Below are 18,259 nucleotides of genomic sequence, written 5' to 3'. Positions count from 1 at the left end.
AGGGGCTGTGGTCAAAACTGCTCAGAAGCAGCACCCTGGGGGACTGAAATTGCCCTTCCGCCTCTTGGCGTGTGATGGTGCCTCCAAGTGGCAGTAGCAGCAGGGGAGAATATGGGGGACGAAGGCATGGTAGGCACCTCCCTCTCTCCTCCAGGAAACCGCCCGGCATTGCTACTGTAAGTGGTGATGGAGAAAAGGGGCCATCAGGGCAGCGTCTTGTCAAGCACAAAGGTGGGGAAAAACCCGGCCCTGAAATGCATATTCGGACAGAGCTGGCTCTGAGGCCAAAGCACAGTGAGGGGACATGTGCCTTGGGGCACGGGAAGCCAAAGGAAACCCATGAACACGCACCAGAGGCAAAATTTGGTCACAGCTGGTCCTGACTCCCAACTGCTCTATTTCTTTTTCAAATGTCCTACAGTCTCCCTACATTTACCAACAATATGATGTAGATGGGGGTAAATTCGAAACTTGGGAGGTCCACTGAAAATGACTTGTCCCTGTCGGGGGTCAGGAGCCAGCAGCCGAGGGGAGTGGTGTGAATGGCACCTGTCAAGGATAAAGGCACGTTGCGGCATGGCCACAAAAGTGTGTGTGTGGGGGGGGGAGTTGTTCCCCTCTTTGCTCTGAGTGCAACAGAAGGGAAGCCCTGCAGGGTGGGTAACACTGAATCAGCAAGCCCACCGCTTTCCTGCCACTCTTGTTCTTGGGTGCCCCTGCGGGGAGCAGGCCAGTGATTTTCATTTGGAGGGGAAGAGTCCCCGCTCCCTCGATTGCACTTATGTGGATCTCTTTATCCCCACTCCCATCGAGCAGATGGACACCAGCCCTGTACAGAGATGCCAAGGGCTGGCTGTCCTTAAGAGTGAGGGTCAAGGCCAAAGAGTGACACTTTCCAGGAGGTGTGCTAGGTCATTGCTTAAGACAGGGATTGTCGTCTTTGGTCCTTGGTGACATCCAACAGTCCAGGTGTTTAATCCAACCAGCACTTAATAGTTTGTTTTAAAATGTACACTGCTTAATATTGCATAGGAAACGCTTCATTGTCCTAATTCACACTAAAGGCTAGGGTGCATGAGAATTCTATTTGCCGTGCAAACCAATGGATTTTAATCAAAACAATTGTTTGCTGGTTAGAACAAAAACCTGGATGGTTGGAGAGCAAACTGAATTTGCTCAATGCAGTTTAAATTTGGAACTGTATTTTGCAGAACGCACAAACTTCTGATCAAGTCCTACTCGTTTTTTGGGCAAACTCCTATTTTTTCGACCGTCCACTATTCACACACGCAACCCCGCACCCTTCCCCCCACCTAGCCTCCTCTGTCTTCTCGCACACGTATCGCACAAGGGCCTGTAGTCTCCATGGTTACCACAGTACACAAGCTTGGGAAGTGTCTTTCCAAGCTTATTGTTGTCTCTTGCAGTGCCTGAGTAAAAATATTTTAAATCTCTATATATTTACTTAAAACGAGTGAGAGAAGCTTAGGAGCATGTGTGAGAGTGAGCGAGCATGCTAGGGAGTGAGTCTCATACCCAAAGAGTGAGATTTGCACCACCTTGCCTCCTGCAGGACCTCTCTCCAGACTGGCCTGCAAAGGATGTTGAATGAGTGAAGCAGTTCATCCCTTCTAAGCTCCATCACGTGATGGGTTTCGCCTTAACTCTGATCTCCTTTGTGCCCGTCCATTACTCCTGTCTTGAGCCATGGGCTGGAGCAAAACCTCTGTGCCTGACCCAGAGCTCTCAGGGTGGGCAGTTGCTACCTATGCGGCATGTCACCTTATCCTGTAGGGACTATTAATTCTAATAATATGTTAGAACCATCCATGACAAGAACCGGTTGGACAAACACCTGCCAGGATAGATAACACTTGATCCTGCCTCAGTGCAGGGGACTGGACGAGATGACCTATCGAGCTCCCTTCCAGCCCTACGTCTCTGTGATTCTCTGTTACGTTGATCTGACACTTCCCAAGCCAAAGGATCCCAAAGAACACCCCAAAGTTTACAAAGTACATAGATAATGACCGTGACTGTAGACACTCAAGTAAATCTTGTTAGAAAACAGGAAAAGTTCGAGATCTCATCTTCATGTGTATTTGTACAGCACCTAGCGCAGCTTATCTAGGGAGTTGTATGGCCCCCTCACCACAGTATCTGAGCGCCTCCTGGTCATTAATGGCTTGTATCCCCACAGCACGAATGCAGTAGGGAGGTATCATTCATCCCCATTGTACGAATGGGGAACTGAGGCACAGGATAGATTGGTTTGTCCAAGATGAGGAGCTGGATTTGGGTCTCCTGAGTCTCATTCCTGCTGTGGGCTGGGATCCTCCCTGGAGCCCCTATTCAATATCAGTATGGTTTGGCACCTGTACCTACACAGAGCTGCTGCTTTGTCTTCCCCATGCTTTGCCAGCTCCTGTGGAAAGCAGGTGCTGGTAACTCCTCCTTTGCTGCTGCCAGGGTCCCCCTGGGCAGGCATTTCCCTGTGTGTGAGGAAAACAGACAGGCCATGTGCTGACCCAAAATAAAACTGTCCATCCGTGCAAGGACAGGAACCCCGCAGAGCCTGGGATCCTGAGCCTCGGGGAGCTGGAAGAGATGGCCTTAAACTCTTCTATTCCAGCAAATCTCTGGGCTGGGGTGACAGTCATGCTCTCAAGGCAGCTGTAACACCTTGTGCCCTGTGTTTTAGGGTTCGAAAAAGAAACATCCAAACAGAAGGAGAAGGATGGGCCCAGCAGCACCCTGGTAAGTGCAGCTTCACCTTTACTCTGACCTCCCGTGGCTTCTCCTGTGCCAGTGACCCCCCGTGAAACACTGTGATTCCCTGCGGGTCTGATTCTTCAGCCCTTACTCACATTCCTTGACTTGAGCAGGGCTGTTTGCATGAGTAAGAAGTGTGCTCTTTGTGAGTACGAGCTGGGCCTCTGCCAGCACATTGAGACACTTGCATACACAGTGAAAAGTGGGAGACTATGCTGAATACACTAAGCGATCACCCCAAATCCCTGCTCTCTGACTGCTAATATCCCACATTCCTTGATACAGGCCTGAATCCTTCAGGGCACTGCAGAAATGGCCCTGTGGCCTCTGGATCAGCCTCACAGTGGTGAGAAGTCTTTCTGAAAGCACCTCAGGAGAAGCTGCTTTGGGAGCTAATGTATTTAAAATTGTGAACTGGGGATTTAACCAGTCCTGATTTCACAGCAGCCCCTGAAGTGCACTCTAGAGAGAGGCCTTCCTTCTGTGCTTGCGGCCTGAAGCCTTGTCCAGGCAGGCGCATGGGATGATGCTGGAATAGGAAGGTAGGCGAGGACAGGCAGGGGCACGCGAACAGTCGGCAGAGGGGATGGTACTTTGTACACCCAGGAATCCCGACAGGTGGGAGTGTGAGCCACACATGGTCAGGAGTGAGTGATGAACAAGTGGATGTTCATGGTCCCCAGAGTCAGATGAGCAGTGGAGACATATGCAGGTGCTGTCGGAGCATTTTTAAGATGCCCAGATATGAAGCTTTACAACTGGAATGAAGTGGAAGGGAAGTCGGGGGACCAGACCAGTGATAAGGGAGAGTCTTGTCCCCATCACGTGGAAGCCTGTGGCACCCGCTGGTGAAGAGCGGGCAATGCAGCCCGACAGCCGCAGGAACTCTCCCCAGGGACAGACGGTGGCTGTGAGGTGCTAGCAGTGACAGCTGCTGTGTTTGCCTGCGGGCCGTCTCTGTGTCCTTGCCAGCTGCCTTCCCATTGCCATGTGCCTGGGGAGATTGGCATGTGGTATCACACTCTTGTGGACTCTCTCAGACCGGCAGTGTAATCCCCTTGCAACATGAATTGAATTCATGTCGCAAGAGGCTCTTTTAAAAGCTGGTGGGAAGCTGCCAGACGTGCCCCTCAACGCACAGATAGTCTGCTGTCCCGATGGGCTGCATGCACGGCCCCCTCTGGGCTGCATGCACGACCCCCTCTTGCATGCACGACCCCCTCTGCGCTGCATGCACGACCTCCTCTGCGCTGCATGCACGGCTCCCTCTGCTGGGCGATGCATGGAGCTGACGTGGTCTTGAGCCTTGGACTGGCCTGTGGCGTGCCGCAGCAGTGTCTGCCCCGGGGCTGCCGGGGATGGGAGAAGAGAGGAAAAGTGAGCAAAAGAAAACACAGACGGGTGGAGCGAATAAAAATCCTGTGCCTCTCTGGAACCAGTCACAGTGAATAGCGACGGGGAAGTGAGCTCTCTCGCCCTATAGAAAAGGGCCCCAAACTCTGCTTCTGGAAGCCAGCTCGATCGCTCCCTCCCTACAGCCAGGATGGTGTCTGCGGAAACGGGGAGGCGGTCACACAGCCCTGGTGAGACAGAGCACTGCTGCTGCTCGTGAAATGCCGTGTACTCCCGTCAGTCGCTCTGTGTCCTGCTCTTTCAGCCTCGTGCCCAGCGGCACTGTTGGGAGCCAGGCAGCCGTGTCGGAGCAGCGACCGGCGTGCAGATAAAATCCCTTCCCTACTGCAGCAGAGCTGTGGGCAAGGGGACGTGCTACGCCAGCTCAGCTCCACGCAGCTGGGACAGCTCAGAGAGGAAGGTGGCAGGCAGACGACAATGAGATTAACGCCAGCAGCCGGCTCAGCTTCCCTGGGACAGCTTTAACTACCCTAAGCCTCCCAAGGACGTTAGTAAAGCAAAGCAAGGGGAAGGTACTTGCTTTCTGTGGGGATTCCCAGCTCATGTCTCCAGAGCCCTGCAGCTGTTCTAACGGTTCAGTGGAATGCGCATTAGTCGATACAGGGAGGCTCTGGGGTGGACATGGGCATGCAGGGCTCAGGGGGGTTTGGGCCACACGAGAGGGAGACCCTCCGCTCAGCCAGACAAGTCACGGTCCGTGTCCAGGGCAGCTTGTTTCTTCCTTGGAACTGGGAGCTTGGCAGGAAGTGGGAGCAGCTGCTTCTGGGATGGGAGAACATGGGGGATTGTTACTTGCCGAGTGCTCAGGGGCATGTGCCCTAGTGTTGGGTGTCCGTGGGGAGTCTCCAAGCTACACCGAGAGCTGTTACTCCCAGGGAGCTCGTCTGCTGGTGCGCTGCATGGGCCTGGGCAGGGGTGGCGTTAAAGAGAGATTTTCCACCTGCACCGGCTTGTGGTCTGAGAGCATTTGTGCTGAGAGCAGCCGCCGCTCCCATTCCGGTGCCGTATTCACTCACCTGCCACTGTGCTGCACGATAAGAACTTTCACCCTCACAAACCAAGCGAGATTCTGAAAACCACTAGAACTTACTGCTCTGAGAAAGGGTGTTTTTCATTTACAAAACGCGGCACAAATGTTGACTAGCTCCTCAGTATAACGCTTCTCTGTTTATGGCCTGTGGCCAAGCAGCTAACTGGGAAGCGAGTGTAGCTAGGATTAGTGGCATAAAATTAAGAAAAGGACATTTTCGGAGACTAGATAGACGTTCTCTCTGGCAAGAGAGACTTTTGGTTTTCATGGGGTGTGTCCCGGATGAGGCTGCTTTGAGTAGTTGGTCAGAGAATATGCAGCAAGCGTTCCAGAGAACACAGACTGTAACGGCCCTACCCGATGACCTCCTGCTCTAAGGAAGCATGTTAAATACCCCGCTGGCCAGAGGGAAGGGGATGGTGATCTGTGCCCGATCAGGGAGGCAATGATTGGACCCTGTCTGCACAGGGGTGTCAGCTAGATGGCTGCTCTGCGGAGACAATCGACACTGCTCCCTGCATGAAGGCTGTCTGACCCTAGAACCACTTGTGAAACCCAGCAAAATAAGCAAACTTCTGAGCAAACTTCTATACAACTGCTGCCGGCTGTAGCGAATCCTGCATTAAATGGGAAGTGACTGGCACAGGATACGCTGTCCCCTGCAGGCCCTGACATAGGCTGCTGCAATTAACAACACTTAGCAAAGCTCACATGCCTGGAGCTGTTTTAAATGGGTAGCAGCACAGGGCATGTAGCAAAGGGATCGTGATGGTATTGTGGGATCTGGCTCCGGCAGCATCTTCGTTAGAAACTGTCTGATATACGCCCTGGGAAATGGGCTTTCTGTCCTTTCTACGTTTGGTTTAAATGTAGCATCCTATTCAGGACTCAAAGTTTATTGGATTTATAACAGGTGGTAGCTTAGAGACAGAGGCCAGGCTGACCTGGAAGGGACTCAAACCTTTGCCCGTCAGGTGCATTAGGAAGAGACTTCCCTTGGGGCCCGTTTTCCTTTCACCGTGCACACATCCTGTGAGCTCCTGCTCCTCCTAGAGCATGCATCCAGAGGAGGACACCACCTCACTCTCCCATGGAAGCTGCATTTTCAAGTGACTTTGGAGGGAACCACACATCCTGCCTCAACAGAGGGTGGAACTGGCTCAATAGACAATGAGACCTGAAGGGGACTGGGCGTCACCGGAGTGATAGGGCTTGTACCCAGACCAGGCACTGCACTGTTTCCTTCCCACAATGGAGACGGGCCTCTGAATTTTCAATGTACAAATACAGGCTGGGTGGGCGCCTGGAGGAAGGACTTTAGAATGTGGAGACATACCCCAAATACGGGCAGCTGGGCAGAAAAGCTGCAGATCGAATGTATCATTGAGCAGTAATTCTTGTCACCACAGGGCGATTCTGGACAGTGCTCAAAGGACAAAGCCTCTGGGGCCATGACGACCAGAGCGAGTGGAAGTGAAAGTCCTCTGGAAAGCATTTGCCTCAGTGAATCTGACAAAACAGCCGTGCTCACTTTAATAAGAGAGGAGGTAATGGTGACTCAGCACCGTCAGGGCTGGTGCCTGCTCAGGGCAGTAAAATGTGTGCACCCAGAACAGGAATTCATCTCAGTCCATGTTTGTGAAGCAGCCAGCACCAGGAGGCCCTGATCTCCGTTGGGGCCTCTAGGGACTGCGACATACTGATAATATAACCTCTGCTGCCCCACTTGCACCACATCACAGGTGTATCCAGGATGGGGGAGCTAGCCTCCCAGAGAGGCAGAGATGCTGCAGGGTGACATTCTCAGTGGATACGGTGCGACAGGGGATGGATAATTCATAGGTTTTTAGAGTTTAAGGCTAGAAGGGAACAGTAGATCTAGTCTGACCTCCCTTATAGCACAGGCCATTACAATTTCACCCCATTAGCCTGTATTGAGCCCAGAATCTTGTGTCTGGCTAAAGCACACCTTCCAGAAAGGCATCCAGTCTGGATTTTAAAGCATCAAGCGCTGGAGAATCTTTGTAGTTTGTAATCTTTCTGTTCCTCTTGGGTCCCCCCCTACTGTTCGGCCAGCAATTCTCCTAGCATGCGGAAGGTGCCTGCAAAGAAGATGGCAGCAGATCCCCCCCATTCTCACACTTCCATCGTCTTGTGGCAAAAGCGAGACTCCAAAAAGGGAGAGTTTTATAGCCATGAATTTACCTAAGATCTGCACAGGTTCCTTACATAAAACACCCCCGGCTGAACACCTGTGTTGATATGCAGTGGCAGGGTTTGGGGCAATCATCTCCTCATGCCTCAAGTTTGCCACTTAAAATTATTTTTCAAGTGGCATAAGCATGTAATTTTCAGCAGAAATGCTTCATAAACGTTTGCAATTAGAGGCTCTGAACGTTTTGAGCCAGCAGTGGAATCTAGATTAAATCTTTGCCCATTGCTGGTAATCTTCTAAAGAGCTTTCTTCAGCTAATATCAGAATGTTAGGGGTTTGCATTGCTAGTGATTGGATTTAATGTCTCTGACTCTATGGCATTCCCAGTTCACAGCCTGAAGCTGAGCTTCGGCTGTAGGGCTCCACATCCCGGAAGACAGCCCATGAATGCCTGGGGGTGGAGAGTTAGAGTTTGCATTTTGTTTCCTTTACAATGCAGATAATCACTAAGGAGATCGAAGCAAATGAATGGAAGAAAAAATATGAAGAGAGCCGACAAGAAGTCTTGGAAATGAGGTAAAAATCTGCAGCAGGTCTGAGCAATTAGGTGTTCACCCCCCATGTTATCCTCTAGCATTTCCACACAGAGCTACAGATCAAATCACGCCTGACTCTTGGGGGACTTTCCCTGCAGCCACTGGGGTATATTGAAGCAAAGCTGTTGATTTTGGGGTGCTGAATTGCTTGGTACTGAAATGCTGCTCATGCTTCTCTTCTTTTGTGACTCTTGTGGTTTAGTTAGCTTTGGTGGTAATAAGATAACATGGATAGCCATGCTCAGGATGGAACATGTTACAAGCAATGAGCTCATCATGCTCAGACTGTAACAAGTCTGTCATTTTCTTTCCGGCAAGAGTAAAATCCTATTAACTGTGCATGTCTGAGAGCCCAGGGGAAGGCCAGGTCAGCTGGGTGGAAGCTGAAGGCAGATATTACTGGAGAAGAGAGGAGGTGATTGAGAGGAATCAGAACTATAATCTAGACTGTGACTATACATACAGGTTTCGGAGTAACAGCTGTGTTAGTCTGTATTCGCAAAAAGAAAAGGAGGACTTGTGGCACCTTAGAGACTAACCAATTTATTTGACCATAAGCTTTCGTGAGCTACAGCTCACTTCATCGGATGCATACTGTGGAAAGTACATACATACAGTTTCAGACTGTGCACACAGGCTGCCTCTGGAACTGCCTGGTGTCATTTTGTTTCCCAAAGCCTTAAGAAGTGTGCTTGGCAACAGCGTACCAGCTTCTGTTTGCCAGCAACAGAGCTTCACAGATAAAAACAAAACCCCAGACTGTATGTAAATGTCTCCTGTCCCCTTTCGTTCTAGGAAAATCGTGGCTGAATATGAAAAGACCATTGCCCAGATGATAGGTAAGGTCTCTCTGGGTGGCAGCCGTCACTAGCGTAAGGAAGTTGGTGGCCTCGGGATGGCTTGTGGGATGCTGATCACAGTAACAACACAGAGAAAAATGTACCCGGTTTCATCAGCTTCCCCTAGTGTAGTGCCCATCTGCTGTTACAACCAGGACTGGCCTCCGTAAGGAGCGTGCAGCAGAATCCCTTATTCCCACTCCACCACCTGCCCTGACCAGCTTCACTCTGTCCTGACAAATGACCGTGAGGTTTTCTAAGTGGGAGGTTCCACGTGTTCCCATAGCCCTGAGGTTCCTCTCCATTAGACACTCCCCCCCACCCGCCCCGGCTTTGCACCGCGACGCTGTATGGTCCAGCCAAGGTAGGCTGACAGACGCTCCCCTGGAAGAGCCATCAGCAACATCCCAAGTTGGCCGGTGAGGATCGCTGCAGTAAAGCCAGCCGTGCTTTCATCCCTGCTTGCTCCCTCCCACTTGGAACCCAAGCCGGGGCTGTCACGTGGCAATTTGGAGCAATAACCCTGGGGCCTTGGCTGCAACAGTCTCCATTTCAGAAAAGGAGGCTTTTGATGTAAATATAATTTACTTCTAATTCACAGAAGATGAACAGAGGACAAACATGGCCTCCCAGAAGAGTCTGCAGCAGCTCACAATGGAAAAGGAACAGGCCCTGGCGGACCTGAACTCCGTAGAAAGGTCCCTGTCGGATCTGTTTCGGAGATACGAGAACCTGAAGGGCATTCTGGAAGGGTTCAAGAAGGTCCTTTACTCTCTTGGTCTTTCCTCTTCCTTGTTGTACCTCCTGTGCTGCCTGTGTGATGTCCTGTCCGATGGTTTCTGGTTAAGGGGTTATAGAAGCACACAGGATATTACTGTTTCTTGTCCAATACTGTTCTGGTCGTCTTATGAACGCCTCTTTGAATCAATGCTCCTCGGTAGAGTTGGGCAAATAACAGATTTCTCAATACACTGGCAAGGCCAAGATTTCTTGCGGGGGGGGGAGGAATGAAATTTTTTGAAATTTTCAGCAAATCAGAAAGTAACAAAAATTCATTTCGGGTTGACCAGAATGTTTTGGTTTGATATGGAGCATTTTTTATAATAAAATTAAAGGACATTTCTAAGCTAAAAGTCATTTCAAATAAAAACACCAAGATGGTTTATTTTTAAAATGTTGAAATAAATGTTTTAATTTTTTTCATTTGAAACAATCTGGCAAAATGGACACAAATTTGCAAATTGTTTTAATGTCACCAAATCTTCATTTTTCACCAAAAACAAGTCAAAAAATTGCCCAGCTCTACTCCTTGCCCTCAGTTGAAGGATGTTTCTGGTGCTCGCGTTTATATGTCAACATTGTGATGAATAAGCAGGGTACCTGTCTTGGCTGTAAATGTCACAGGAAGCCAGTGATAAGAGCTGCTGGAGCTGATCGCAGCAGGGAGCCTATTCCTCTTTATAGATTTTACAGTCACATTCTCCCTGTATTCTGTGAACAATAAACATCAGAAGTAGCAGAGGGATCCAAGCAAAGGGCTGGAGCAAAGGCAAGGCATTATAAAAACACTGGGTCTGACTCCTGTTTACATTATCAGAGTAAAAAGGTCATAGCATAAATGAGCAATCTGTCAGAAGAATAAAAAATACTTCCAAGTTGTGAACCTCAATTTCCATCTGGGTGTCAGTTTTGTAGTTGTGACATGCTCAACTCCACTTCAAATTAGTCACCATTGTTTTTGCAATTTTTATCTTCCAGAATGAAGAAGCTTTGAAAAAGTGTGCTCAGGATTACTTAGCCCGGGTCAAACAGGAAGAGCAGCGGTATCAAGCCCTGAAAATCCATGCAGAAGAAAAATTAGACAAGTAAGAATCCCAGATGTGGGCTCTGCAGAGTGAAGACTGAGTCTGGAACTTTGGGAGACACAAGAATGAGTTTTAATTTCAGTCTTTCAGCCAGGTTTATAAATAAAAAATTAGATTCATACCAGAGTCTTTGAAAGAATCTGTAACCTTGAGAAGGGTCCTGCTCATTGTTTAGAGGAATTTGAACTCCTGCAGGCAAAAGCAATCTGCATAACAGAGTTTGCAAATCTACCGTTCTGTATCATTTGTGCTTTTATAGTGAGGTGGCCTGGATGATACTGTACTCTTATAATATTGGAGCTTGTGAGTTAAGAATGGTTCTAAAGCAGCCAGTTGTTTACAATATTATTGGCAATTATTTTGGTGAGATACCCTTACTACTTAAAGTGTTATCACGGGGCAGCACGTGCTGACCGGCTTTCCTAAAGTCCAGAGGCAGAGAATATCAGGGACACTGGGGCCTGTTGGTCTTAAAGCGAGAAGGCAGAGAACCCCTACCCATCACTCAGGGCTTGGCTACATGAGAAAATAGCACTGGTTTGACTTAAGGTGTGAATTTAAACAGATGTAGTTAAACCAGGCAAACCCCTGTGTAGACAGTCTGATTTTGGTATAAGGAGCTTATTTGGGTTCATCTTAAACCTGTTGCAGTTGACTTAAGCTACCCCAAGAAAAGTTGCTCTGAAACTGAAAGCAGTGTGTCCACACAGGGGTTTGCCCCATCTTAAATAAACCGGTTTAAAAGCCAATTTAAGTTAAACCATTGCAACTTCTCCATGTAGACACAGCCTCAGAATCTATTGCTCATAGGCATGGAGGAGAACTGGAGCCAGCCCAGCAACTGCAGCTGTTACTGGCTGCTTTAATAGGTGACTTTATCCTTTGCTCTGTTAGGCGTTTAGATAACTTCACGCTGTGGCACTGTGTAATGTTACTCTGTTGGGCTGTGGCCAATGCGATAAATATTCGCACTCTCTCTCTCTCTCTCTCTCATCCCCAATGCAGAGCCAATGAAGAAATTGCTCAGGTGCGCACAAAAGCAAAAGCTGAGAGTGCAGCTCTCCATGCTGGGCTGCGCAAAGAGCAGATGAAGGTGGAATCGCTGGAGAGAGCCCTGCAACAGAAGGTAAAGGCCCTTCGGGCACCGCCCCCGTTGTTGGTTTAGCTATTGATTTCAGTGGAAACAGTTGCCATTAAAGTGTCTCCTACTGATCTTGGGATCATTCCTCAGATCACAGGCGGCGTGAGAGAGAGGGTCTCAGAAGAGCTAGCCCGGAGCCAGGCAGAGTGAGAAGGGGAGGAATATAAATTCTGTTCGTTAAATCTCTGCATGTTATCCACTGACCATCACACTGAACTATTGCTGTGGCTATGGGGAACAGCTGCATTTCAAGCTGCACTGTCCACGTGGGGACATGAAATCCAGACGATAGATGATACCGGGGTGTCTCCATGCAGCTGTTAAACCCCCACGCACCATAGAGTGTGTGTCCCAGCTGATACTCGCCTTGAGCTGTATCAGGACTGTGCTCCTAGGCAGGGACCTGGGTCACCTGGGCTTGTGGGCAGTTAGAGCCGGAGAGCGATAGTTTGTGATTAGGATCCCCCAGCATCAGCCCAGACAGCAGATCCTGCAGGACTATCTTGGAATGCGGATTCCCGGCATCGTTCTAGGGAGCAGATCTCCTGGGGATCAGCGCGGATAGTGAATCTCTTTTTCTACATGCTTCTCTGCCGCTCCCTCAGCTGGCACATGCCAGAGTGCCTGCATACTACGAGCATAGCTGCTTTAGAAATGCAGTGGATGGCGTTACAGAGGGATTAGTAGCCACAATCCTGTTTGCAGAAGTGAATGCCCGGATCGACAATGCCAACTGCAGAGCAGTCTCATTGGCCCCAGCACGCCGTGGATAGCACCCCAGGCCCTGCAGAGGGTCAGCAGTAGAAGCAGATTGGCTCTGCCTCCCTTTCCCCCCTCCCCCGGGGGGCCGTGCCTTCCCTTTGATGATGATGATGATGATTTATTTGTATTAGTGGTGGGAAAAGGGGCCGGAATTGATCACTCACTGGTTACACGTGGCCATCGGGGAACTTCAGCTCTTCATCTCCATGTGACCGTTTGTCTTTCAGAACCAAGAAATCGAAGAGTTGACCAAGATCTGTGACGAGCTGATTGCAAAGATGGGAAAGACTGACTGAGCCTCGCCACCCTTTGTCCAACACTCTGCACTTGGCTGTTTTTTTTGTAATGTTGAGCACCTTGCCTTATTCTCCAGGAATGATCTCCCCTGAGCAGAGAAAAGCACATGCGCACAGCTTCCTGCCCCACTTGGCAGCAGGATCCCATCACCCCAGAGGCAAAGCTGGTGTCCCAAAGGGTTCTAGTCTGATCGTTTCAAAGGGTTTGCAGCCCCAGGTTTTTAGGGCTCAGCTCAGTTTCACCCCGCACACACACCCTGGCGTCCACAGCATGTGGTTTTGATTAACTGGTTAATCCTACAGGTGAAATGGTTTGCCTGAAAGTGGTTTGATTAATTTCTGATATGCTGATCCAAGTGTATATTCATGTAACATGTCATAGCAAGTCCTGATCCCATGCCCTGCCAGCAGCTGGGGAGGGAAGCCCAAGTGTCTCTCTGGGTATGTCTACACTGCAATCTGAGGTGCGATTGCCCCTCAGGTAGACATACCTGCGCTAGCCTGGGTAAAAATAGCAATGTAGATGCAGCAGCATGGGCTTCAGGAATGCACGTAGGTACCCTGGTGTGTTTGTACTGCCGTATCTACATCGCTGTCCTTAGCCATGTCAGCCTGAGCTGCAGTCACGCCTCAGATTGCAGTGCAGAGGTACCCTTGGTCAGTGCACTTTATTGTCCTTGCACTAGGGCTTTCTGTTCTCTCTCTTCAGCCTTGGTAGGTCCTTCCTCACAGCTGCACACCTGGATCTTCCGTCCAGACAGGTGTGCGTGCATATTTGGTAACATACTTCGTACATCTCCTCTTGGGGTTGTACCACTTCCCCTGTGCTGCCCTCTGGCACCATCATTTCCTGATATTTATTATTAGTATTTTAATTGTAATTCAAAATATGCAAAGCAAAACTCTTTGCTATTGGTTCAAAATGCTGCTGTGAGATTAGAGGAGTGACCTCTCCCTTTGGGGACTGCAGAAGGAAGGGAGCAGGCCCTAATTTATGCATATGGTGAATGTCCTAAAAGTCAATACAGAATGCCATTTAAAACGATGCAAAATGCTCTGGACCGTGTCTTGCTCTGAGAAATGCCTTTGCAGTTTTACGAATACTAAAAGAATCAGAAACTAGTACAAGCAAAGTCAGCTGCAAACAGCTGTTAAATAAACTCGCAGGTCCAAATGGGCAGGAAACTGAATCATACTAGCTATGCAAGCAAACCACTCAGTGGAACTGTAGTGTGCATTTTCCCTTTATTTGCACCAATGCAGAATTGCTGAAGCACCTTTCATACTGCAGTAGAGACCCAGAAGTTCTGCAGGGTGACATATATTTAAATGTATGTAGATTGTTTTTGTACCATACTTGGAATGCTGTTGCATGAGCCAACATTAGCAATGAGTTTTACCTGTTGCGCATTGGCAGTGCTTTCCCACCCTGCAGAGTTGCAGCTGGTCTCATCCATGTGGCATTCACTAGGGTGCAGTACCCCTAGCCTGACAGCAGTGATGCTCACAAGCTGTATGAACTGTTCTGTCCATACTAATTTCTCTTGGTCAGGGAATTATGCTTTGGAACCATTTGTCTGAGGTTTTGTGCAAACCAGTCCTGATCTTCAGACACAGAAATGTCACTCCAGAACAAAACATGGGCTGTGCTAGGCAACAGGTGTGGGGCCAGTGGATCCTATTTTAAAGTCCTGGGTGGATAGTGGTGAAGTATCAAACCAGGGAAGGATTTGCTGTTTTGGAGCTGAGCCCTCACTAGTGGCAGATATAAAAGGTTAGCAATCCTTTTGGCTGCTACCATTTCATAACAAAATCAAACTATTCTGTTTTCTGGTTCCTAACATGGAGCATGCAGAGCACACGTCTTTCTGTTGGAGCCATAGTTCTAAAATATATTTTATGAAATGTATTCTGTATAGAGATCATTATTATACATTTAACAAGACCAAGATGGTGACAACCTGCCCCTAGCACATGACGAGCTAATGGGAGCAGTCTAGCATGCCCCCTTTTAAAGTAGTGTCCTTCTGTGCACTGGAGAAGGTCCCTCCGAAATTAGCCCAGGGGTAGTTCCCTTGGTGGGATATGGACCCCCATCTTTTTTGCGAATATTGAGCTCTCTGTGGTGGCAGGAAAGGAAACCCCCCGTTCCTGTGCTGTTCCCCCCATGTGCAGTAGTTACACAGCTCTCAAGCATGTTGGTAGGAAAGCTTGGGTCAGATAATCTACAGAGGGAGATGGGTCACCTCTGTCCAGGCAGTACGTGAGCCAACCACAAAGGAGAGCATGCGGCCATGACGCTGCTCTTCCTGTCAACCTCAGTGATCAGATTACACCAGAGGTAGCCAAATCCGGATGGCCGGATGCTTTAGAACGGATGCCAGAATCTTTTAATTTATTTATTATCATTATTATTGTTATTTTTAAAATTATTTTCTCTGGAGTCTAGACCTTGACTATACCTTAACCAAGAAATTTTGGACCTTGACAAAAAATAATTGATTGTCCCTGAGTTATACCATAGTTTAGGTGTGGCCAGACTGAAGTAGGACCATTCTCTTTAGCTCACTCGTTTCCAGGTTAGCCCTTTCCAGAACGCACCTAAATCGTGTTGTGATTCTTGAATAATAATAAATCTTTCTTGGCAGGTGGGAGCTAGATGTTACTGCAAGTGGATGATGGCAAATAGATGAATGAAGGGTGAGCCCCCAAAGGTTCTGTTTAGGAAAAAAGCCAAACATTGAGATGCAGCTCTGAACCTCTAGGGTCTGCAGATTTGAGAGCAACCATTCTGGGAGGAGCTCGGCATCTCCACTTCCAGCCCCAACAGGGATGGGTAAAAAGTAGAGGAAAAAAGGTTGTGTGGGGAAGGAGAGTTATCAGGTATTTTTCAGGTCCCAAAATAAGTTATTTGTTAATTTGGGTTAGTTTTGAGTTGGGGGCAAATTTCAGGTTGTTTTTATTTTATCAGGATCCATTTAACTCTCCCCTAGTAACAGTGGGCAAAATTCCAGCACAAGATCCATGCTCCACTCATGTCGCACATTAGGATTGTGGTGAGACTTGAGTGGTACCGAGTGGGCTAGTCCTCTGCACAGGTGTGAATTTCACCCAACGTGCTCGAAATGTTGAGTTTTCAGTAAAGCCGTTCATAGACATGATTATAAAAGAGTAGCCAGGATCCTGGGCTGAGCTGCTCTCTGCAAAGAGTATCCGTGTTGTAGCAGAGTTTAGATCAGTGGTTCCCAAACTAGGGCCGCTGCTTGTTCACGGAAAGCCTCTGGCCGGCCGGGCCGGTTTGTTTACCTGCCGCGTACAAGCGGTGTGGGCCGAGGGACGTGCTGGCCGCCCTTCCCGCAGCCCCCATTGGCCTGGAGCAGCGAACCGTAGCCAGTGGGAGCTGCGATCGGCCGAACCTGCCGACGCGGCAGGTAAACAAACCGGTCCGGCCCTCCAGGGGCTGTCCCTGAACAAGCGGCGCCCCTAGTTTGGGGACCACTGGTTTAGATAGTAACCAAATGGCATTGAAAACCTGCCTGGCAGCTCCAGAACCAAATCTGTGTTTTTGTAAAACATTATTCTACTACCCAATTAGAAAAGCCTAAGAATAAACAAGAGATTGCCACAGAACTGAGAAGAGGTTTCTTAAGAAAGCGTGTTTAATAAAAACCCCTTTTATGTTTGAGTTACAGCACAGGTTCTCCTCATTCCCAAAAAAATCCACATAAAAAAATTTAAATTATGTCCATTAGTGCACTCTTCCTTTGTTATGAATAGTCGTTTGATGTGATCTCTGCCCTCAGATATGATGCCCCATACTATGCCACTCATGTTCACTCCCACCTGTGTTCAGAGAAGCGAAAAGCAGGAAAGGTTTGCTTATTGAGGGCTAAAGTCTGGAGATGCAGCACATTAGGGCTCAGGGAGACTGATTCCTCAAATTGTAGCATGTTTGGAGGGAGCTGTCTCTCTGTGAGGTTTTACTGCGTTGCTCTGAGATGATGCGTCCTTGCAGAGAGGTTTTGTTAAACTCCAGAGAACACCACTCCATAAAATACGGGCATGAGTCTCAGCATCTCTGTAGAACTGTAGCTTGCAAATTACAAAGTAAATCTTTAACAAACCTCCCGCTCCTCCAAAGGTAAGAGAGCTGAAATGCAAGACAGTTCTGCAGAGAGCTCCTCCTCCCCCTCAGTAGTAATCTGAGTTGAGAGCATTTTCCCATTTGTATCTGTTCCCCAGAGTCCAGTGATTGCACTTTCACTGTGTCTATCATCTGAGTGTTGTTCCATTTCTGTGCCTCTCAGCATGCCCTTAGAATTTGGGCAAATGAGATTCCTAAGGAATGATTTATTAACTATAATATGGTTATAGTTACATATATAATGGTTATAGTTATATATAATGGAAGATGTATGGAACTTTAAATCAGTGAGACTGTTTTATCTTTTATGCTGCTTTATAGTGTCCAGACCCAGAAGCAAAGCTTTGGTCTAGACTGGCTCATCATCTGAAGACCCTTCTATTCAGGTCTGTAAAGATGCCGCTCCATCTTTTGCTGTTCAGCAGCATTTGCAGGAAGATCTGAAAGTTGCTGCTGTTCTCTGTACAGGGAGATAATGGCAATACTCGAGCTTTGCTGAGTAATTTTTACAAGTGTCTTGTGAACACAAAACTCCTTCCCTGATGAACAAGCCAAGATGTATCGCTAATACCCGGAAACTTGCAAATGGCCATGCACCAAGTTCAAAGCATGATCTCTCTCTTTTTTCCTATAGAATTGCACCATCCCTTTTAACTGTCAAAGTTGCCTGCCTGTAAAATTATTAATGTTGCCGTCTACAAGTGTACATTTGCAATAGATCTCTTGTCTGCAGTAAAGTGCCAATTAATGACCATCCTGACTGCAAATCTGTTTCCACTGCATCCCTCGTGCAGTCTCTTCCCTCCCAGAGGCAGGAAGAAGGACTCTTTGCATTGACTACTATCAGGATTGCTTTGTACAGTGTATGTAACTGCCATCTGCATAAATTTTATATGTACAATAATTTCCCTTTTATATGTCAGGTAAATATTTGTAAGAGTTATACTCACACAAATGAGATTATAATAATGATTACTAATATATTTTTTCCATGTTTCATTGCCTGAATAAAAACTGTATTTACCACTCTTGGATGCTTTTCCTGTATCAGAAATCATGTTTATTGTATGTGTATTGAGGACCTGATTCTGACTCATTTACACAGGGTTAGGTGTCACTCCATTGATTTCAATGCAGTTACTCCTGATTTAGACCAGTGCAAGTGTGATCAAAATCAAATCCTGAGACTGGCTTTTATGGACTATAAAATGCACCCAAAATTAATTTAAAAAATGATTAATTTTCA

General features: G+C 48.1%; 1 protein-coding gene across 20 annotated transcripts in view; it reads left to right on the top strand.

Annotated features, from left to right (window-relative positions):
- Nucleotides 1-18,039, top strand: part of TACC1 (transforming acidic coiled-coil containing protein 1) — a 79,989-nt gene extending 61,950 nt beyond the window's left edge. For 9 of the 20 annotated variants that reach the window (XM_043536424.1, XM_043536425.1, XM_043536427.1 and 6 more), the window contains 8 exons: nt 2,702-2,757; nt 6,625-6,762; nt 7,870-7,946; nt 8,762-8,805; nt 9,407-9,567; nt 10,564-10,670; nt 11,676-11,796; nt 12,801-18,039. In XM_043536424.1, coding sequence (XP_043392359.1) covers nt 2,702-2,757; nt 6,625-6,762; nt 7,870-7,946; nt 8,762-8,805; nt 9,407-9,567; nt 10,564-10,670; nt 11,676-11,796; nt 12,801-12,869 — 773 coding nt within the window. In that variant the 3' untranslated portion in view covers nt 12,870-18,039. The remainder of the gene's footprint in view (nt 1-2,701; nt 2,758-6,624; nt 6,763-7,869; nt 7,947-8,761; nt 8,806-9,406; nt 9,568-10,563; nt 10,671-11,675; nt 11,797-12,800) is intronic. The other 11 variants (XR_006287577.1, XR_006287574.1, XR_006287581.1 and 8 more) reach the window with 6 other exon arrangements.
- Nucleotides 18,040-18,259: the final 220 nt, after the last annotated feature.

This window comes from Chelonia mydas, chromosome 26, assembly GCF_015237465.2.
Source record: "Chelonia mydas isolate rCheMyd1 chromosome 26, rCheMyd1.pri.v2, whole genome shotgun sequence".
Taxonomy (NCBI): domain Eukaryota; kingdom Metazoa; phylum Chordata; order Testudines; family Cheloniidae; genus Chelonia; species Chelonia mydas.
This window is presented reverse-complemented; position numbering and strand designations above follow the sequence as displayed.